This window comes from Centruroides sculpturatus, unplaced genomic scaffold (assembly GCF_000671375.1).
Source record: "Centruroides sculpturatus isolate CEXI.00-Female unplaced genomic scaffold, Cexi_2.0 scaffold5, whole genome shotgun sequence".
NCBI classification, from domain to species: Eukaryota; Metazoa; Arthropoda; class Arachnida; order Scorpiones; family Buthidae; genus Centruroides; species Centruroides sculpturatus.
In genome coordinates, this window is record NW_019384397.1 from 1,712,882 (window position 1) to 1,737,289 (window position 24,408).

The 24,408-nt window shown below is 29.0% G+C and overlaps 1 protein-coding gene across 1 annotated transcript; it reads left to right on the forward strand.

Annotated features, from left to right (window-relative positions):
- The first annotated feature begins 770 nt into the window (after nucleotides 1–770).
- LOC111618457 lies at nucleotides 771–24,329 on the forward strand. Its single transcript, XM_023360002.1, has 18 exons — nucleotides 771–774; nucleotides 1,759–1,834; nucleotides 3,713–3,827; nucleotides 11,000–11,053; nucleotides 11,782–11,968; nucleotides 12,051–12,124; nucleotides 14,045–14,105; nucleotides 15,199–15,251; nucleotides 15,327–15,455; nucleotides 15,790–15,904; nucleotides 16,459–16,574; nucleotides 16,752–16,821; nucleotides 18,611–18,672; nucleotides 18,757–18,870; nucleotides 19,300–19,428; nucleotides 20,857–20,964; nucleotides 21,994–22,092; nucleotides 24,129–24,329. The coding sequence occupies exons 1-18, from the start codon at nucleotides 771–773 to the stop codon at nucleotides 24,168–24,170; spliced, it is 1,608 nt and encodes a 535-aa protein (XP_023215770.1). The 3' UTR covers nucleotides 24,171–24,329.
- The last annotated feature ends 79 nt before the right edge of the window (nucleotides 24,330–24,408 follow it).

Consider the following 24,408-nt stretch of genomic DNA (forward strand, 5'->3'; position numbering starts at 1 on the left):
TGGTTAGTTAGTACTTAGCTACTTAGTCTCGTATTCATTGATGGCATCTTAAATAGTGACCAATATCTGAACATCGCAAACAACGATGGACAAATGGCTTGTTGACTTGCCATTGTCGAAACTGTAGCAGGTTTGGAATCAACACGATGGTGCACCACCTCATTGTCGGAGTGACTTCGTCAGTGGCCCGCAGAGTGGTTTCGCAAATGCTGGAGAGAACTGTACGGTCTCGTTTCATGGCCATCACATTCCCTGGACTTGACCCCTCTGGATTTTTCCCTATGGTGCACTTGAAAGCATCGGTATACGATGCGTACTCAACAGCGCAGCGTGATGTTGGCGAACCGAAGAGATGTATACAAGAGGTCTTTGAAACGGTGACACTAGGAATGCTGCCTGCCATCCATGTCACGCTCGACCTTCTACATCATTGATTCTCAACTTTACGAGGCCTCAAAACACCATTCATATACTTTTTATTACACGGAGCATTAGCATCAATATATTCAAAAATTGATAAGCAATTCCATGTTACTGTTCTCAGGAAACAACGAAGCAATAACTAATAAACTTTAACGTATTGTATAAAATAGAAACACGGAATTGTCTACGAATTGTCTACTGACTGTAAATATAATTGTAATTACAGTCAGAGATTATTTGTATGTTGTGCTAAATCGTCTTAAATTGATTTCCTTCAGTTATTTTATTGCTGCATTCATGCGTACACTCGTGCAATGCTAGAAAAATGTTTGTTTTCCCTCGCTGGAATGGGTAAGTATAACTAGTAAATATGCTTATATAACATATATTCTATAAGCATATATACTATTTACGTTTTAAAAAAAATCAGTGCATTCTTACACTATTAAGGTATTTTATATAAATTGAATATTTTCTTTAGATTTTTTTAGTATTAAAGCATTTATTCTCAATGAGTTTTTGAGTATATATAATTTTAAATCTCCTCTTTCAACTTTCCAACAAATTTCCTTTTTCTACGGCTTCTTCAACTTCTTTATCCAACTTTTTCATACCCACCTCTTTTGCGTTTTTTATTATTCGATGACTTTAATTGATGTTATATAGTGTAAAAATTAATTACAGGATATTGGGAGTATAAGATGTAATATAATATAAACAATATTAAGAATAACATAAACAAGGAATATATCTACATTTATTGAAAAATCTGTTTCTGACATAATTACAATTACTAAATATTATAAATAGTTATAATATCCTTGTCTCCAGGTCATCGTAGTCAGTCTGTTTCCAACGTATACAAATATATTTTATTTGATTCGAGGTTTTACCATTTATACTAATTAAATTTTTTAATAAATCTATTAAATTTTATAAACAAAATTTCTAAAATTCCAGTTATAAGTTATATAATATTAAAACTTTACCAACTTCAAAGAGATAACTTTCGTCATGTTATTTTACTTTTAACATCGGGTCATTGATATTTTAGTATTCACTAAAACATCTGTCTTTTGTAATGGGGCGTTTGTTGACGAATGGTTGCTAAGTAATTACGAAACGGAGGAAAATATAGGAAAATCAATGGGGCGGAATAAGAAAAGTAGCAGATATATTTTTGACTTGTGGCAATCTGACGGATTGTTACGGAGTGTTACATTAGCTGACGGTGCATTAAGACACTAACTTAAAGATCCTTAAATATAAGTTCCTATGGTTATAAATTCTTTCATATCAAGATTTTGATTTTATAACAAAATATTGTTTGTTTAGCTTCTAGCTTGAAAACTATTAAATTACCTCCACCTGAACCAGTTGAAAAAGTGTTTGTTCATCAACTTAATTTAACGTAAGTATTGATTTCTTGAATGCCTATTATAAACCGAAACTTGTTAGAATTAAGTTATTCTATAAATATTAAATAAGAAGTAAATATCAACTATTAAATTAACTAAAGTTTAAGAATTAAAAGTTTTGAATAATTTAATTTACATAAGATTTTTAGAATTTACGAAAATGAGTCAAAATGAAACATTAAAGATGAGAAAAAATGCATTGAATTAATTTTTTCTCGTATTATTGCCCAATTTTGTTTTTGTTTTTTTATGGACCGAACTGATCGGAAGTAAAATCAATCGCTATGTATTAGAAATGGGAGCTGATTTTTGAATCAAATTACCTATGAGAAGCCAATATGATTCTCATCACACAGTAGAATAATTTCTTACTGTGCTATTATCTGGTCAATGAAAAAAATATTCAAAAATATTGTTCGTGATTGTAATTCATTTGTTATCAATTATTGTTACGTATTATTATGGTCGGCATTCCACTTAGTACTGACTTCAAAGGTATTAGGTTATTAATATAAAATTACGAGCTTCTTTTGTGATACTTATAAAAGATCTATATTATATAATAAAGCTTTATAATATAATATAGATCTTTTATAAGTATCACAAAAGATCTATATTATATAATATAGATCTTTTGTGATACTTATAAAAGATCTATATTATATAATAAAGCTTTATAATTTCTTATTTTGAGAATAAAATGAAAACGCTGATAGTATTTGTTGTGGCAAGAAGTGTGACAACTTTCCTCAACGAGTATACGAATGGACAATGATGTTCCATTCCTACATATAGGCCTATATGAAGAATAAGATATTTTAGCATTCTCCAGTAATCTATTAGAACATTTTCTAATATTAATTAAAGTCTATAAGTAAAAGTTAAGAAATGTTCTGACCTTTCGAGAATCATTTCAAACCAACAATCCAAAGAAAATATGCGTTGCTCAGCTGAGTTCTACAAGACAATCTTCCATTCCATACTACACTGAGAGTTCGAACATCTAGGGAATGTTTTGAAAATTATTTTTCTCTGTAATTATTCGCTCGTATCTGTTCTAACAACTACACTTTTGAATCATTCAGTTATGTAATGAATAAAAATTAATTTATCCTCAACAATGTAAGACATTCTCTAGGCATTTTATCGATATTTTATTAAGAAATAGAATATTTGTAGATAAATTAATTGAACTGAATGTTAGAAGCTTGCTCTATGCAATTTAAGAAAATCATGAAAGAACTGAACTTTTTTAAAGTACTAATAAAGAAAAGTTTGGTTTATAACTGTTTTCATATTAATTTATATAATGATTGTTTAATCTAAATCTTTAATTTAATATATTTACTTCAAATAATTTCTTGATTTCTACATGCCAATTTGTATCAATTCTTATAGAAATTTACACATTCGAGAGTGTATATCCAATTATGAAGTCATGTTGTAGTGTAAATACTTGCCAAATAAATGTTTTTAAAAACATACGAATTAATTAGTGTGTTATAACATAATATAAATTTTATCGAGTTTTTGGATAAAAAAAAATAAAATTAAATTTTAATTAAAGATCATTTTGGATCCAAAAGACAGGACTTTGTAATAATTCGACAAATAAAAATCTTATGAATTGGGATAAACTCTCATTATCGATCATATTTTGAAATGAAATGCTGAATTTTTCATGCGATGAATTTAAATTAAAAGAATGAAAATATTTTTATTGTTCATTTTAATCTGAAAATGAAAATAATTAGAAAATGATATTAAATAATTTGATACTTAGGAAATGTTTAAAACTTTTTGAAGTTCTCATTTGACTCAATTTCGTGTTTTATAACTTGATCCATGATAAAATACATTTGTTTTAATAGTTCCGCAGATGTTCGTAAGAGAGAAAAAGAGAAAAAAATGGTGGAAGAGGAGAAAGAAAAATTGAAATCTCAGAAAGAAATTTTACAAAGACAGAAAGAAGAGGAGAAGAAACGAGTAAATTAATAATGAACTATTGTAAAACTTAATCANCCTCCGGAGTCGGGTCAAGCCCTCTCCCGGATGACGGTCTCGTAAATTGTCACCTAATGTCTATTTTTCGGTCCCGGAGAGGAGGAAGCCGTCTCAGCCACCGCCCCCTCCACAGGAGTGTCAGTAGGACCTGCTTTGAACTCGATGTAAGGTGACCGTCCAAAGTTTCCCCGACGGTCGATCCCTCGATCGTTCTCACGATTGACGACCGTGAATCTGTCAATTAGGGCTGGAATGCGACAATTAAATCGTCTCGCACCCCGTTCCTTGGTCACACCGGTCCTATTTACGTAATAAGTCACCGATATATTGACTTTAGCTCGACAGCCAGTTTCCGTCCGAGGGGGGTGTGTGGTCCCGGCCTCACATGAATATGAGCTTATTAGTTTATTAATTACATGTAAATTAAAACATACAAATCAGTGACATAAACAGTACAATACACTACACATTTCAGAAACAAAAATAAAATATTTTGTTACTCAAAAGGTTGAGACCCTAGCATTACATAACATTTCTGAAAACACCCCCATATTGTAATGATTATCTGCATATCCATAAACCCATATCTGTGTTATATAACCCCCCTTAATTTAGAACAAACATTTTTATTTAGCAACTGAACAGAAGACAAACTGTAGGTTTTTATCATCATAATTTTGATATTGGTAGTAAGACAAAATTTTAATAATAAATGTCAGTTTTTATTATTTGATTACACTTAAGATGGTACGAAGTTTAACTTATATAACATAATATAATACATTCGACCAAAAACAATTTTATATTGAGATTTACTCTAAATACATTCTATAGCCTGAGAACGATTCAGTCGTTCGCACATGATACTCGAACAGACTGCAGACACAGACGTGAATTCGAAAGTATCCTACATCCTTCCCTGGACTATCTTGAATATATATACAAATTTTCATAGAAATCGATTGAGCCGTTTTACGTGATACTCAAACAGACAGATAGACGTGGGTGGAATGTAGCCAAAAACGCATCACACCAGTTCTATTTTAAAATGCATTAATCGTTATTTCCTCCAAGTTTCCGGTCAATTCTCAAATACAGTGGCCGCTGGTGACGTCACTGTAACTCGGTTACGATTGTCCACAAGCACACTACACACTTTTTGTGTGTAGTGTGCTTGTTGAAAGGAAATTTGGCTTTTTGGTTTAATATTTTCGTTGTTTTTGTAACGCTTTGAACTTAGCTACTGTAAAATATTTTAATTATTGATACATAGTGTCGTATAGTTAGATGTATTTATAAGAAATACATTCATAATATAACATTGGTCATTAGGCGCTTCTAAAGATTATGAAGACGCTTACTTCACAAAATAGTGTCTTATCCGACATCATGTCTCTAATTGGTGGATCAAATCGCACCAGTAAGATCTAAGATACTTGATTGGTGAGAAATACTTTTTTATTGTTATTTTACGTTTATTCTGCAGTGAGCGATAACTGAAAGTATGAAGAATGGAGGTATAAAAATATGTATTATTCTATTATGAAATATTCTGTCTAACGATTATAAATGTACGAAAATTGACAGTTATTATTACTCAGAATATTACATAAAATAAATATTTAATGAGTAATACAAATTAATTATAGGAAAATTAATTTCCCTACGTACTTTAAATATGAGTGCGATTTTGGAACCTTTTGCGCGATTTAAGATTAGTCGCCGGAATGGTACCGTTTGCACAAATTTATATAAACACCAATTATATGAAGTGAAAATTTTAAAAAGAAATATAAATAGACCTATGTGGTAGAACAAATATGTTTCTAATCGATTATATAATTGAATTGACATCGTTATGCCATTTAAGGATTTTATATATACAGTACTTTTGTAAAAACTGATTTGGGCTACTCTCTTCTATACTAGAGATGGGCAATCCTCGGCACGCGTGTCAAATGTGGCAGGCCAATGACTTTTTCGGCACGCAACCGGGAACTCACTTTAAAAAATACATATCCAACATCTTCACCGAATTGTATATTTTAAATTAATATAGTACAATTTTATTGAGTAGAGCGATATAAAATAAAAATTAAAAAAAACACTATCAACTGTTAATAGGTAATAAGAAAATAAAACAAACATCCTATTTTCATCCGATCTGAGTGATATAATGACTTACAAGCAGGCTTACGGAAATTCTAGACTCTACTTGATCTAGGCTAGATGCTATGGGAAATTCTAGATTTTCCATAGCATCGTCTAAACGATAGAGATTAGCCTTTAGATCAAGTAGACTCAATAATATGGGGTACACGACAACTGGGCGATTTAGGATGGACAATGGTTAACTGGACGACAGAAACTTAACAATTTTTGCACGCTTAGCAAGCATACGATTTGGCGGATATTATTTATTTATTTATTTGTAATATATTGGTAAATATATATATAAATATAAATATGATTAAGACTTACGAAGTATGAGTTAAGAGTTATTTCTAATTTAGATAAATGGAATGTTTTGGAATTAGGCTTACGTACTGTTGCATCGTTAATGCATATTGCATATTGTATTGTATCATATTGTACGTCAGAAGCGGTTAACAATAGAAAAGAGTGGTGATTTTTATAAAGGAAAAAAAATTGTATTTTGTCTATTGTTTAGCTCTTATTTAGTCGCCTAGATGTCCGGCGCACAGTCAGCCCATTTGACGTTGTTCCATAATATTTTCTCAAAAATTTCGGTTGATTGTAGTTCCGTTACATGTAAAATTATTATAAATGAATGTAAACGTTAATATACCGCACATTTATAATGTCCCTGACAAACATCTCATTAAATATACCTACGTCCTATTAAAAATGCCATAATAAAACTTATTATTTATTTTCAAGGGGTCTTCTCACTTTCATAAAAATTAAACTACCCCATCCTTATAAGGGCTTAGTTTGATTTGATAGGATATAGCAACGATTGGCCGATCAGCCAAAAATTAATGCCTCCCGGGAGAACTTACTATGGAAAACTGGCTCTAATTAGTGTTGGACATGTGAGAAAAACCCGGAAAACTCCACGTGATCAGGTCGTTCGTGAATCACAAATTCACGGTCAACTATCTAAAATTAGATCATAAAAAATATTTCTTTTGTTGTTACATTTGAAAGTACGATTAAAAATGCTCATAACTTTTGAAATAATATTTTAAATAAAACTTTAATATTCTTTAACCGAAAACCCGAAACTAAAAAAGAGGCCTCCATTTAAAAGTTAATTGTTATCCTCTATAAGGAGGCGGGGAGTGATATAATGTTTATGAAATTGAAAAAAACCCCCTCGAAAATAAATAACTTATATTCTGATCACTTCTTATACTGTAATTCGACGCATATTTTATGAGATATTTGTCAGGGACATTTTAAATGAACCATTCTTTATAGTATGTTTACAAAGCCTTAAAAATTAATTATTAAGATTAACATTAAAATCAGTTCAAGGTAAAATGCCGAATGATCTCGAACATGCATTTCACGTTAGCGAAGACCGTTTTAAATTAATTTTTTTTAAAGTCATTTAATATTTAGATTAGATAGCGAAATGTTTGTGTAAATAAACAATATGCTTAGCAACAAAATATTGACTTTACATAATTTTTTATTTACAAGAAAAGAAAAAAATTATACCGTATAAGAATACAGAATTAGGTTACTATGAATATTTTGAAAAAATTTTCTAAAATTGAAAACATGACAAAACTAAAAAGATCCACCATAAGTTGCTTAACTTTCCTTGTAACATTTGGTGGCTCCATTTGTTATGATATTTAGTTTAAGAACTTTTTATATTTTTAACTATTATAAACTGGCTTCAAAGGTGCCAGTTTTAAACTGTATTTTAAAACTGGCTCCTTGGTGTACAGTATATTTCTGTGAATGATAAGCATCCAAAAGATGAACTTTTTAACGAATTTTCAAGGAATAGTAAATACTGTATTAAGCTAAAAATCTCATAAACTTCTCAATTTTTACAGTCAACGTTAATAAGTCGCAAATAATAGATTTAAGGACTATTGACAAATAAAACTACGATGATTGAATTATTTACTATGAAAATATAAAGCATAAATGCATTGTTATATTTAAACCCCATTACATTATCTGTTGACAGGATTATTGTACATAAGAGCAGACACAAAGATGGTGGACGTTCATAATAATAATTTAATACTTATAAATGAAAAGTTTGCAAATTAAAAAACTTGACATAAAAATTGTAAACATATCGTTATAATAATTTTAATATTTATACCAGAACATGCTTAAAATCGAATTCAATACATGGATTATCAAGGTTAAGATACTGAAAGTGTTTTTAGAACTATGGAAGTTTATATTATATGAATGTATACTAGCTTGCAGGTATTTTAAATAGTTTCTTTTAAATAATATCTTGTAGTTTTTCTTTTAAACCGTTTCTTTCTATTTTCATAATAAATATCTTTACAAACTACGGACGGTTATCTTCTACTTCATAATTCTATTTTGTACATGATACTTTGACCTTCCTAAATCGCATTTATAAATTTTCATCCCAAAAACAAAACTTTCGAGTTATCGTGTAATAGAACTTTTTGCCAGTTTTGATTTTGAATATATCAAAATCATTTGTAAACATTAATTTTAATTGTCTATTTTCTATTTAATCTACGGTTTTAAAGTTTTAAATACGGGTAAATTTTTTTTGCATTGTAACACATTTACTGTAAAAATCTAAACTTTTGTATGTTAAGAGATTTTTTTTATTCTCTGGTCACGTTACTCTCTCATAACAAGAGTGGGAGTGGGACAACCTTTTTATGGTAAAAACTATATAAAACTATATCAGGGATGGCGAACCTATGGCGTGCCCAAAGTGGCACGTAAGGAGAAATCATCTGGCACTTAACGTAACATATCATTTCGATTTATCATTGTCTTTTTCAATCATCCTTTAGGTTTACCACTCGATCATTTTTTTCAATCGGCTTTTTTACATTTATTGTAATTAAAGCATATTCGTTATTCAAACTCTAAAACTTTGGCACGCATTATATCTTTAAAGCTAAATATGCTTATTATATTGCACGTGAGCTCAAAAATATTCATCCCTGAACTATACATATTTTTATATCTCCATTCTTCATACTTTCTGTTATCGTTCACTGCAGAATAAACGTAAAATAACAATAAAAAAGTATTTATTACCAATTAAGTATCTCAGATCTTACTGATACGATTTGAGCAACCAATTAGAGACACGATTTCGGATAAGACACCATTTTGTAAAGTAAGCATCTTCATAATCTTTAAAAGAGCCTAATGACCAATGTTATATTATAAATATATGTAACTATACGGCAGTATGTAATTAAAATATTTTACATGAGCTAAGTTCAAAACGTTACAAAAACAACGAAAATATTAAACCAAAAAGCCGAATTTCTTTCAACAAGCAAACTACAGACAAAAATGGACAATCGTAACAGAATTACAGTAACATCATCAGCGACCAATGTATTTAAAAATTGACTCGAAAAATGGAGGAAATAACGATTAATGTAATTAATTTATCATTAATTGTCTACTCGGACACAACTTATTATTTTTAAACAAATGTTAAACCTGTATATTCTTAGTAATTTAATTTTTACTTGTTTTTATTTTTATTTAACACACAAAAAAATTGATATTATGCAATTTTGTGTTTAAATTTCTTCGAAATATAATTTCGTTGTACATTGTATTCGGATGCAAATTTACTGTAAGCTTTTTTTTAAAAGTTTAATTGTCAGGTAATTTTAGTATTTTATTTATTTGCTTGTTATATTTTAGAATATCGTAGTAATACTGCTGATGAGGGGCATGTTAGCCCGAAACAAGTGTAATATGTGTACAGGAAAAATTACTACAGATGTAATAATAAAGAAATTTTGTTTTTTCTGATTCAGATCTCGTCTTTGTGTTAACGATTAATGTATTTTAAAATAGAACTGGTACGATTTGTGAGGTGGTGCGTTTTTGGATACTTTCCCTAATTTAAATTTTCGTTGCATATAAAAAAAATACTATCAGTATATAATAGAACATTCTTTGTCGGTATTATCATAAATAGTTCCATTTTTTTTACATGAAATTTTTAATCTTATATTTATTTACAATTCGTTTCAAAAAAGCCCTTCATTAAAGAATGATCCGTTGCCCTGTGATTCTTCATATCTCAAGTTAATTTTCTGCAATCGTAATCTAGTCTTTTTGCAATATTTGACAGTTCGTTTCGTATTCAAAATAATGCTGAAGTCATAACTTCATTATTTAGAAATTAATACTTCTATGAAAAGACATTGTTCAGATGTACTGTACAGTACATATTTATATTTCATAATCAAATTTATGACAGTTTTATTTTTATGTATTTATGCAGTTCTTTCAAAATTATTATGGCGACAGGAAATGTTATTTCTTGTTTATCTTCTTAAATATACTCATTACCTAGTATTTTATCTACATCATTCAAATATTTTTAAATCCAGTTTTTATTAGAGAAGAGTCTCTTGCTTCATTTCACTGGCAATTTTTCTATTTGCTCTTACAATCGATGGAAATAATTACAACAATTGATTGATTAGAATATACGAGGAACCAGCACATGATAGGATTGATAGGATCGATCACAGTTTCCTTCGTTGAAGACAAGCCTAATCCTTAATAGAACCCGAAATGCATTTCCGAATACAATAATAAAGTCTACATATTCAATTAATGTATCCTTGTGTGATTGAAGTTACTGAAAAAAGCCAAAATTTAGGCTTAGTAAATCAAAACAAAACTTTCATTACATCTTAAAAGTTTTGAATTTTTAATAATATTCTTTTAAACGTATATCTACAATATTCTAACACCTTTTAAACAGTTTTGCATACTTTTATACGAGGTAAAAGATTGACTCTGTTAATGTTTAGTTGTATTTTTCCTGGCGTGTGAAAAAGATAATCCGAAAAGACACCAAAAATAATTTTTTATGTGTGTTTTGTCTTCAAATTTTTATATTCTTTAAATAAATATTCGTTAATTAAAAATTTTTCAAAACCAAAATCTAATTTATGTATTTTTAGGATGATCCAAAGAGAAAAAAGAATTTTATGGAAACAGAAGTACCTGAAACAGAGGTAATTATTAATAAACTATTTAAACATCAAATTTACAATGCAGCTATTTAAATTGATATTTTACATTACCTCATATTTATATATAGACTTTAATTAAAAATAAAAATGTTTAATATATAAACAAACGACAAAATTTGCATGAAATCTTTTATTATGTAACTTAACTAACGATAAAATTAAGCTTACTATGCAAAATGATAATTAGAGAAAGGTCTATGTTTATTATTTATTCAACAAATGCAAAGAAATGAGTTTGTATTAATTTGTGATAGTAGTTTGTCAGATATTTATTTTCTGGAAAAAGTATTATTGAAAATCATAAAAGGGTTTCTTGTAACTTGATTTTCTTTTTAATTAAGCTCTTGCATATTCGAAAGAACTGATGTTTATGTACTGTACTGTAAAGTACACTTCGAAATATGACGAAGATAGAAGTCTACTGATTATTTTTATATTTACTTTCTATACTTTCTTAAGTTGATTGGTTGAATAATTTAATAAGAGACATTAATTCAGTATAGGCTACTCGAGTAAATGGTAAAAATTATACTCATTCGCATTGTTGTTAACGAGTTACGAATGTATGCTCATATTCCCCCGGTCTACCCTATCAACTCATTCATTATGAATGGTCTCACTGAACGAGTCCTACCATGTACAGTACTATTCTCACTCAACACGTTCGTGTTGCTGTTCTAATGAAATAAAATTTATTAAATATTTTATAGGATTCTATTTTAAAATTCGGCCAACCGGGTGCCGGTGCACCTAATCGTACTAAATCTGGAAGATTGAAAACACAAATAGCGGGTGATGTGGATATTCGTTTTCAGCCTGCTCAAGCAGTTAAATTAAGTATAGAAAATCAATTAAGATACAAGAATACAGATAAAGAAAATTACAGAAGTGAACTAGGTAAGTAGTTATTTTAGTGAATACATTTTGCATTAATTAATCCATGATATCAAATATTAATATAAAAATTCATCACTTACAGACAATTTAATTCAGTCTAAACAATCTATTAAAGAACAAGAAATAGAATGGAATAAACAGAAGCAAGAAGAAATGGTAAGACATTAAAATATTTTAAATAAACATTATTTTGTTGTAATAATTAGGCTTATAGTATAATTAATTTAACTAAATTATAATTAATAAAAAATTTTCATACGTAATAAAATATTGTGATAACTGAATATAAAAATTTCATATATGTCTAAGTTACTTAGAGTTTTTGTGCAAAAGTAATAGGCCCATTGCTTTTTATAACTTAAATGGTAAGTCACCAAATACAATAGGATTGGATTTGATTGATGGAAGAACGCAAGGCAACACTTGGGAAGTCTGCCAAATGACAGACTTTCCAAGTGTTGCCTTGTTAAAACTGCTGACAAAACTACTGAACACTGGTAGTTGGTCACGTGTTCATTCCTGACCGTCGGGCTGGCTACTTGAAGATTTCCGGGTTTTTCCCAGATGTCTAACACTTGACTAGAGGCCAGTTTCCTGCAGAAATTCCTCCGGGATGGCATATCGCCTTCGTGTTGTGTTGCCCTATTCCATACAATAACAACTTATTTAATTGAAATAATTTTTAATAATTATTAACAAGAATTTACAACAATATTTTTTCGTAAACATTCAGAGACGCTGAACATTTTTCACCTTTTTAAAAATTAAACTATACACTGAAAGATCACTACATTAAAAATACCTGCTAGTAACGAATCAGTCCACGTTTCTCGGTGATTGCGCTTCGCAAACACCGGTGATAGACTCTATAAGAGGTCGAACATCCTCTATTCCTAACTGGACCCACGCTGCTTGACCAGTTTTGTCGATTGATGCACATTTCGCGGAGGAGTGGGTGAACCTCGTCCAACGTTCCAGCATATCCCAATCGTGTTCAATAAGGTTGCCTTGACCCCTAAACTTACCAGACTGCAGTCTGGTAAGTTTAGGGGTCAAGGCAATGTATGAAGTTTATTGTTATGTTCCTCCAACCATTCTCTCCTGATGATGTGTGCGTTATCATGTCGAAAGATGGCATATTTGTTAGGAAACATAGCCTGGAGATACAAGTACGGATGATCACCTAACAGGTCCCCGTATCATTCAGCATTCAAGGATTGGGGGATGACGAGCAATAGCCCAGGCCTTGCCAGAGAACATTTCCCAGACCATGATACCACCACCATCAGCTTGTTTGAACCCCAATTATGCAACCAGGGGATGCAACTTCATGCCGTTTACGCCAGATTTGGACTCGGCCATTAATATGGTTCAGCATGAAACAGGATTCGTCACTCCAGATGATATTCTTCCATATGTCCAAGATCCAATGACCACTTTCCTTCGCGCATGCAAGGTGATGTCTCTTTACCACTTTAGAGATAGTGTTTTTAATGAAGTGATCATTCAGTGTAATTTACTATACAATAAGTGCGCTGTGATTGTGGATTATTGTTTCGAATGATAAAATGGATGTTGTGGATGCATAAAAAATATCTATTGTATATATTTGGTACAAATGGTGAATTCTTCCAACATTTCTTTCGCAGCTCTTTTATTTTTGTGGACCGAATAATATATACATTGCGTCATTTAAGTAAATATCTTAACTTGAATATAATTAGAAGAAAGAAATACGTAGAAGACCCGGAATCGGATAATTACTGCACAAATATGGGATTCCCAATGCACAATTCAAAATTCCCGCTATACGTCTTGTGTCCACTTGCACATTACAATATGCAGTGTTTAATATATGCTATTTAATTAATTCTGTTACTGACATGTACTGATTTTAATAAAATACTCTAATACCTCGATTAGCGCTCTTGATACACTCACTATACGAGATCAATGAACAAACGAGATAGCGCTAATCGAAGTGTTGGTGTATACTGTTTTTTAAATTGTTTCTTAAGAGGTGGATATAAAATTTAATTTATAACCTAGTATAATAATATAAATTTGAATTACTAGGAGAAATTTTACCCGTTTGGAAGATCAAAGGAAAACGGTGGGTCACCATTACAGAAGTCAGGTATTGTACGGTTTTTCATTTCTATGCGTGGAAATCCGATGTGTCATCTGTTTGCCTTCCAAAATTCCCAAATTTGTGATATTNAAATTTGAATTACTAGGAGAAATTTTACCCGTTTGGAAGATCAAAGGAAAACGGTGGGTCACCATTACAGAAGTCAGGTATTGTACGGTTTTTCATTTCTATGCGTGGAAATCCGATGTGTCATCTGTTTGCCTTCCAAAATTCCCAAATTTCTGATATTGTAGATAATGTAGTAGCGTATAAAAAGAGTTAAACATTTATAATAATAAGTCCGTTATAATAGCATCCGTGCTGTCCTTATTTAGCCTTGAAAAACTAATAAAATTAAATAGTACGTTAAGTTAAATTAATTATTTTATCTTCTTTTTACACACAGCTAATATTTACAGTATATTAAACAACTCAAACATATTCAAAAGTATTGATTTGAATCAATTAATTTAATTTCTCAATAAGAAGCATTAAAAATCTGAAAAATGATTAGAAATTATACAAAATATATTTTATTCTTAATTAATTTTGATATTTTACATTCTTGTTAGACTAGATTGCCTGAAAGTATGATATATTTCAGATTTCATATATTATTTCAAATTAATACTAAATTTTTGGGTGTAAATGCTTGTTTCATTCACTTTTCCATTTAATCAGACGTGATTAAATTGTTTCTTTTTTTTTTATAGATATTTGATTGATGATATTCTTTGAATATTATTCAAGGTTATTCAGAATTTATGATAAGCTCTACGCTGTAACACATATAGAAATCAAAATGTTTAATTTTAAGTAATATTTGCTTATTTTATTTTTAAACCCTGTTTTATCTCCATACAAATGATGAAATTTTTTATATAAAATGCATGTATAGTTGATGATTGTAGAAATTGCTATATAGTTTCTAAAAGAAAAGAACATATACAAAATTCGACTCTGAAAATTGGGTACTATAATTATTCATTCATGATTTTTAATAATTATAAATTAATATTATATATATATATGCACTATTTTTAGAAAATTATTTGAATTCTTCTGGATTGTGAGCATTGATTTATTTTATTTTTTATAGATCCAATATTTCTACCTACAAATCCCTTTCAGAAAAATGAACAGACAAACGATGTGTGTATTGCTCATTCCTTTATTTTAATTGTGAATTATTATTTTTAATATATCGGAATAATATAAAATTTTCAGCCTTTTAATCCATGGGGAAAAGGCTTTGGAAATCCCGAGCGTGATGGAAAAGGCAACGTATTACGACATTCAACAGTTCGTTCCAAAGATGTGGGAATACCAGATCCTCCTCCTCCTCCCGAAGATCTGGTATGGTTTTATTGTATTCTTATATAGATATTATATAAAATCTTTTAACAAATTCAATACAAAGTGTTATATTATTGCCTAACAGCAAGTTTTCAAGTATTAGATGTTTGCTGGCTCACTAAAGAATAAAGATTTTCTTTCATCCTAATGATTCAATAAAATCTAAAATCTTGTTTTATCGTATTCGAATTTTAAGAAAGATTAAGTTTATAAGCTGATTAGATTCATTAATAAATAAAAATTCCATTTGATCTTATAAATCGATAAATTAAATTTAATATTAATCTTTGTGTGTGTATACGGTTTATTTCATTAGTTTAAATCTATTTATTAGGGTTTAGTTCTTCCTATTTCGGAAAATAAAGGTGGAAATGGTTATCCACATCGAACGAAAAGTGGAAACATCAAAACTAGGCTAAAGAATACTTTAGATAGGGCCGATCAATCTGGTAATTACTTATATTATGTTACTTATGTTAGAAAAATTCACATGTAAAGGATATTTTTATATATTTATTTAATTTATAGATGATATTCTGTAAAAACACAACAAAAAGCCTTGAAATTTTATTTTTTAAAAATTAATTTATTGATTAAATTTAAACAAAAAGATATGAAAATTAATGCTAGTTAATTATCCTTAATCAAGCTAATTTATATTATTTATTTTTAGTTCAATTTTTATAATTAATTAATTAAATTAAATTAAGTGTATTTAATATGAACTGTATCAATATGAATTCGTATCTTATTTATTAATAATTTTGTTGAGCTTTTCGATTACGACTCAACAGTTATATGAAAATTTTAACAAAGTTACATTGTTTCTTAATTATCAATAATTTCAATTCTAACGGAGTAAAAATAAATTTTTAAAAATATAATCGTATCTCGTTTCCTACAAATGTTAAGCACAATTATTAACATATAAAGCCCATACTCACTGCAATATATTTTTTAAACAGTTGCAAAATTATTTGAAAAAAATAATCTGATCATTTAGGTAATGTTATATCAGAAAACATAGAAGGTAATGGGGAAACTTATAATCCATTTGGGAAACCAGGAGCAGGAGCACCTTTCTCTCGAGAAGCTGGGAAAAATTTTATGGAAAAAATGGTAAATTTTTTAAGTTTAAATTTAATTGAATCTTCTACACAATGAATCATTTGAATATAATATATCTATTATAATTTCTATTTTATTATCAAATAATTTATTACTAAGTGATTTTTGTAATTATTGAATTTGAAACAATTTGTCATAAAATAATAATTTTGTCAAATTTTATTGCAGGGTTGGACATCATCAGATCCTAAAGACTTTAATAAAAAAGATGCAAAGTTAGAATATTTAAATACGTTACGTAAGTTTCATTCATTTATATTCTTAGTTATTAGATTTTCAAAAATTATTGATTAATTTGTCATTATTTAACTATTGCGTTATGTTTTTTTTGTTTTGAGTCAAGCTAATGCGTCAAAAGTCTCCCAAACACAACTAAAATATATTATATAAATTAAATAAAAATTTTTATGCAAATTATTATTTAATGTTTGTTATTGTTTTCATTTAATTATTTGAATATTAGAACTGTTTTTAAACCAATCAAAAATTTTACATTTAAGAGATTCTATTGTTTTTCAAACGGTAGAATCTTCAGGATGTCATAACTTTAATATGAATACAAATGTAATTTCTATAAATATTGAAGAAAACATTGTACAGTATAACATTTTTCCATCCATGAAAAATTGGTCCGAAAAGTCGCTTTTCGTTTAATATGATTTTCAGGTTTCGATAGATCTAAGCAGAATTACCGTATATGGTGTTACTCAAATGCCTAATTTTGAGACAGTAATACATATATTATACAATCACTGCAGAAGAGGTAGTAAGGCCATACTTTTTTTCAGAATTCTACATTTGGGTCGTGACTTCTTGCACATGGTTTGTTGTTTAGTTATGGTAACACAACACTTGAGCGATCTGCCTAGGGAGATGCCTTCCGGGAAGTCTTTTTAAGGGAAACTGGCCCATATTCAGGCATTACAGACGCAGAGAAAACCCGGAAAACTCCATGTAGCCAGCCTGTCCGAGCGAGGCGCGAACCCACGACCGAATTCCCAGTGTTCAGGGAACGAAGACCGCTTGGTCACTGGTGGGCCCATCTTGCACATGGTGGAGAACTTCACAGAAGACAATCATTCACGATAAATCCGTCATAACAAGTTATTTCCATATTAGTGTTATGACGGTGTGTTAACGTTTTTGGAAGCATATTGTGCCTCAAAAATACGAATTTTTCCTAAATAATCCTTGGTAAATTATAGATGCGTTTTGTATATTGGTAAATACGTAAGTCATCTACGTATATTATAGAAATATACATATATTTATTTTAATAAAGATTTATCCTATGATAATTAAAAATAATCGGAAAACATGATCAAGAAATGTAGGTTGTAATGAAAGGAAAATTTCGACAGTAAAAAAGAAATTGAATTAACATAATTTATAATATGTTTCCAAGTTGATGATATCATGAAGTACTCAACAAAAAATCTACCAACGAGTTATGTAACTTTCCTAGTGAAAAACACTTATAAGACATACTAACACAAAATTGAAATTGTTTGTTGCACATATGTTGTGAGATTTTGTTAAAAATAACTTTTATATTATTAACTTTTATAAAATGGAAAAAAAAAACTTAATTTTTGGGGTAGATATGAATTTTATGAAAAAACAAAATTGTAAACGCCAATAACCAGTAAAATCTTCATTAAGTCAGATGCCACTCAAGATCCTATTTATGCACACGTGCACCCTATTTATCTCCCTATACTCCCTAACTTTTGACAAAAAGAAAAATAAAAACTTGGTGGATATGTATTTTATGCTCTGTAATTAATTAATTTGTTATTTTATTGTGTTTTTTACTATTATATTATTTTCAGAAATAATCTCTTGAATGATCTTTTAATAAATACCTTTCGATTAAGTAGATGTGACATTCATTATATACGAACAATTCACTCAATTTGTAGTTTAAATAAGCATTTTTTGCTTATTTAAACTACAAAAATTTGTTTTAATAAGAAAATAGGAATTTAACAAAATAAGTAAGTTTAAATTCAATAATATATTTCCAGAAAAGGAAATTGAAGAAAAGAAAAATCGAGATAAACAAGAAAGAATTCAAATAAGAGAGCCCGTAAGTTCTAATCGTGTTATTAAGATAATTTTTTTAACAAAAATTCTATAAGATAATTGAAAATGTTCTAAATATATTTCACAGACAACAGAATTTGTTGATGTTTTAAAAACTAAGGAAGTGGGCAAACCAAAGAAAGACCCTATCACTGGGGAAATGAAACGTAATCCAAGAATAGTGTCGGATGTAACATCTCATGTAACAGAATTTCTTTGCTTCTTAGAATATTTCAGAATTAGTTTCTTAAAATATAATCACATACAATAATTTCGAGCTAACTCTAATACGTTCTTATTTCCTGTGTAAAAAGAAATTGTTTCTTATACATGCATAAGCTATGGATAAAAATTTGATCGCTAAACTTGATTTTTAAATTAATTTGATTTTAAACAAGAGAAGATAGTTTCGGTTTAAAAGCGAAATTATATTAAGAATGATTTTTAGTTTGCAAAGTATAATTGTAGTTGGCAAAACAGATTTGCAGATGCATAAACACTAGTGTGACTCTTTAGGTAAATCCAATCCATATTGTTGAAAATAATCAATATTTATAAATTACAAAGTATAATCAATATTTATTCTTTTGTATAATTAACTTTATAAATTGCTATATATTTTTATTTAAAGAAACTTGATATAAGGCGTGCCAAAACTGAAGAGAGTTCGGACTATAATAATTTCCTCAAACAACAAACAGAAGAAAAACAAAAGATGCTGCAACAAGCAAAAACTAAAGAACAAGAAGAAATAATGCAGGTATTTAAAATATATATAAACTGATAATTAAATTTATAAAAAATTTTTAAAGAAGCAGTTTAAAATAATTGAACTATCACATGGGTTCGACTGATTTTATATATTTAGCTTTTCAGTTAAGTTTACTACAAATATTACATGAATAATTATAAATTTAAAATGATGTATCTATTTTCATACTTCAAAACAATTGCCATGTTTAATTACAAGTATTCCAGCGTAATACTTATAAGACGATTTGGTGTATAAGTCAAGAATTCCACTTAAAATTCCGCTTGTTTCTTCCCTAACATATGATATTGCTAATTAGCTAGAGCTGAAATGTTGATATCAACTGTGGGAAAAAATATAATACCACCCACATTAAAATACTAATTACAATAATGACCTTAACTTTGTCAGATTAAAGTTATAATAAAGGCTTTTTAATACGATTTGGTGCCTCGCCGTTGTGTCCCCTCTCTTCGATATAATAAGTCCTACTTAAAAACTCCAAGTAGACAAGTTATACTCAACTGTAGCAGATCTTTGCTTACGTTCCGTCGTCAACATCAGTGATGTATTGTACAGTACATTTGGTACACGAACTGTTGGAAACAGTGTGCAGTATTACACTGCACACTGTTTCCAACAGTTCACTTGTGCAAAATTTTTATTATATTAATATCTATATTAAATAAATTCATCAAAATACTAGTTTTGGTTGGAAATATTTGTGGAAGCCTGCACAGCGATTGTTAGAAATACTGTTTTAAAAATGATTTCTGAGATAACATTTGATATCAAAGATAAGTTTTAAAAAATCAATGCTGTTTAGAAATTTATTAATCGATGTTTATTAAAATAAATTTTAAAAAGTAACATAGATTTTAAAATAATAAACACAGGTAAACCAAGAGTTCTATTTCTGGATTGAGATCGTAAGTCGAATTGGTGGTAAGTAGAGCATAAAAAAATAATAGGAATAAAATAGTAGGATATTAAAACCGCCTGTAAACTGATATAGGGCTTAATATCGCTTATATGTATTTGTATTGTAATCAGGAAATAATTAATACGGCTAGTAAGCCGTATTAATTATTTCCTGATTACAATACAAATACATATAACGTGTTCAGTTACTATTGATAACATAAAGATAATATTTTAATTAATTAATTATGGTATTTTTTTTATAAACACAAAGATGAACAGAACCACGTTCAAAAACATCATAAATCGTACTGAGTGGTATTGCAGTCCTTGTGTAAAATTAATTTTATTTTTATTGTCTAATTATATTATTAATTCAATCGAACAATCTTATAAAATTTAAATTAGAGAATGATCTCAGGCTACTATAAAAAGCTGATAACTTTTGCAAGCTATTTACTATAATATAATGATGTATTTAAAAACCCAAAATTCATTACCAATGAACATTTTTAGCATCAAGACAAATGGAACAGTTTTTGGGGAAAACCTGGAAATGGTGCTCCATTACAACAACACAAAAAAGAAAATCTATCTTCACTTTTACATAATCCACAAGGAACGGTAGGTAATGTTATTTAATGGAACGATATACTATAGCCTATTACACATGCCTAAAACGTAAGAAAATATTTTGGTATAATTATTCAAATGTTTAAATAATTTCCATTATATCTATATATCTTATAACGAGATACTCAATAATGTAGTGACATACTGATAAAATTATTTCTCATCTTTTTATAAAATTAAACAGCTTAATCAAAGATCCTATTTCTTATAAATTACAGTGAATTTAATATGTGCTCTCGCTTATATAGAATTATATAATTTTATAATTTTTAATCATATAAACTTTTTAAAATTATTTTTAGTAGTATCAAAAATAAACCAATCTTTTGACACAGGTCTTATTATAAAAAGAAAACTTTTACACTACACCAGCTTTAAAGTAAGCTCCTTCTTCACCTCCCACTTATGTCAACGTCTATAGCCTACCACTTGTCAAAATAGTCCTAGAAACCATTTTTCAGTAATATCTTAATGGATTTCGTAGCTGTTTATTGGAATTCGTATTCCATCAATTTCTCTTTTATTTTAAGGAACAAAATCAAGGACGTAAGGAGATCGGAAAACACTATTATGCCTCTTTTTGATCATTTAGATATTTGATGATCAGATGGAAGACAGCGACTGGAGTCCTTGAAGATATCCATATCATTTTCAGGACTTCTTTGAAAATGGTGTAGATGATAGCAGATTTATATAGCTTTGAAGGAGTTTTAAAGGTTGTCTCCTGTAAATACTTGTACTATTAACGTCACAAAATCAAAAAGTTTGGTTTATTTTTGACTCTATTGCATATTTTAAGACCATTCAAGAAATTTTTAATTCCTGTAAAAATTTCTAAAGTGAAATAACTAAAATTTCACTAACGTTTTATGCATATTGTATTTGATATCAAATAAATATCAATTATTACAATAGATAGAATATAACAACATTAATAAGAATTTAATAATATATATTCACAATATTTTTTTATTTCAATTAAGATATACAATATCCACTGAAATGAAATATATTTTATAGACCGAACCGTATGTAAAGCGGTACACAATGGAAGTTGTGCCGAGTAAACACAAGAATTTTTATGAATTGTCTACCAAGGATGCGAATAACGTCATCAAAGTATAACTTATTCATTCTTATTTTATAATTTGAAATAATTTAGAAAGTTTTAGTAATTAATTTTGTATAATATTTGCAAAAACTTAATGCATAATTGTAATGTTATCTATCGTATCTGTTAAAAAAATATATTTTAAAGTTTTTTGAATATTTTTTAAATCTTAAACCAGAATTGAACAGTTCTAACAGTTGATATAGTATAATATAATAAAACGTTTTATATGCATTTTGTTATACTGATCTGCACGAAGTATAAATTATACTGTATTACTCGTTTATTGTAGAAGATAATCTTATAATATAATCGAGATGGGTTGATAATAATAATAAGAATAACAAGCGCAGAGCCAAAACGGTTAGGAGTTGAAAGTTGAAATTTGGTACACTGTTAGCGTACGTCACGAGAGTGTACTCTAAGAAGGGATTTTTCGAAATTTCCCCCGCGGGGGAGAGGGGGGATGCTAATCCTGAAGAACTCGGCTTCTACTGTACTATTTCAGATGCAATTTTTTTTTATTTTTAACTGCGTTTTAGTAGGGTATGCCATGCAGTGCCGGCCCGAGTCAAGTTTTAGGATGGAGGGAGATCCTATTATGGCGCTCCCTTGGTTGCCCCTAATTTATACCCTTTAATTTTCTTTACCACTGAGGTGCCCCCTAGGACTTAGCTCCTGGAGCGGCTGCTCCGTTCGCCCTATGGTAGGGCCTACTCTGATGCCATGAAATGCACATTAAGAAGGGATTTTCGGAAATTCAACTCTCCGAGGGAAAAGGAGGAGAGAGTTAGTTTTAGTCAATATAAAGTGTAAATAATAAAGAAGGAAAGTATCATCAAGTAAGTTAATTCTCCATTATAATGAGAATTAACTTACTTGTCTGAGCAACTCAGGGCTCATCTGATAGTATAGATATAGTTGTCAATTATTATACAGTATTACTCCCAGTTTGGAAATTTTTCCAATGTCAGTACGCTCTTTAAAAATAGATTCATTATACAGCCTAATTTGTTTATATTTAAACAATTTAAAATATATTTTATATGAATAAAATTTTATTCACGACTTATGGTAAAACATTTTATAAAATGTTGTCTCTTAAGGCTGCAACTATAGGAGCTATGATAATCTTTATTTTTTTTTACAGATAAAGCATGTCACTAAATAAGGGGGGATGAATTTAAGTTATTTTGATGTTGGGGACCCGCAGTCAGAAAAGTTACCGAAGAATTTTACAAGCTGAATCTAGATCACTGTATGTGAGTAGTAGGAAATCTGGATGCAACCTGTTTGAATTCTGGTAACTTCACGCTGACTGTGAGTTCTCATCATAAAAAAATCACTTGAATTCGTTCATCCTTATCAGCGCCATCCTTATTAGCATCTGTAAAAAAAACAAAGATCGACGTAACTCCTATGATTTCAGAGTTTCGGGACACCCCATATATTAATATATATAACATAATTAAAAATCAGGATTGATATCTATATAGGATGGCACGGAAGTAATAGGGCAGTTAAATCTTTCGCATTTTATCAGAAAAATTCCATTAGCAGAACCTAATGAAAGTTTTACTTGTTTTGCTGCTGGAATTTTATATATCGATGATCTACAGCAGGGGTCTCCAAATATTTTTTAATGTCGATCCTCTTCAAGTATTTTTTGATCTTTTATCGACATCCTATTCGTTTCAGCTAATACAGTTAATAAATTAATAAATCTGGTGAGCCAGTATTATCCATAGATAATTTGCACATTAGGCAGATCGTTTTGTATGAATTATTGCGGTTCTCCATATTTCCAATCTTTCACTAATTAAAGATTTATAAGTCTAAATAATAATGTAGTATTAAAACTGTCCTATTATTTCTGAACCATTTTATGTATTGATATATAGAAATTAAAGTAGCAGAATTATTTCTTTCAAAACATAATAAATCATATACTGTATTATAAAACAAAATATTTTATAAACGTAATTATATATAAACATCTTCAAAAATATTTGTAGTAATTAATGCTTTTCTTTTCTAATTTTAGAAAGAGTATGAATTTAAAACTCCTTGGCCAGCGATGACTTAAGTTGTCTTCTACTGCACTCCTCGTGTTTAATGAAAAACTTGGATGCTTTTCTCATCTTGTTTGCAGATAAGATGAAAATTAAGCATTTGAATTACACTTGATGTGCCTTATATGTTAATTTTTTATTCATTTATTTTTATTAATTCAATAAGAACTATATGATGTCTATGTAAATAAAATTGATTTATTATTATTTTAAATTAATATTTTTTGTTTGTTCTTACCAAATATCAATTAT

Coding starts and splice junctions, on each gene's coding strand:
- LOC111618457 (XM_023360002.1), top strand. Junction 14,106..15,198: donor GTCACCATTACAGAAGTCAG/GTATTGTACGGT, acceptor TATTTTTTATAG/ATCCAATATTTCTACCTACA. Junction 20,965..21,993: donor TACATAATCCACAAGGAACG/GTAGGTAATGTT, acceptor TATATTTTATAG/ACCGAACCGTATGTAAAGCG.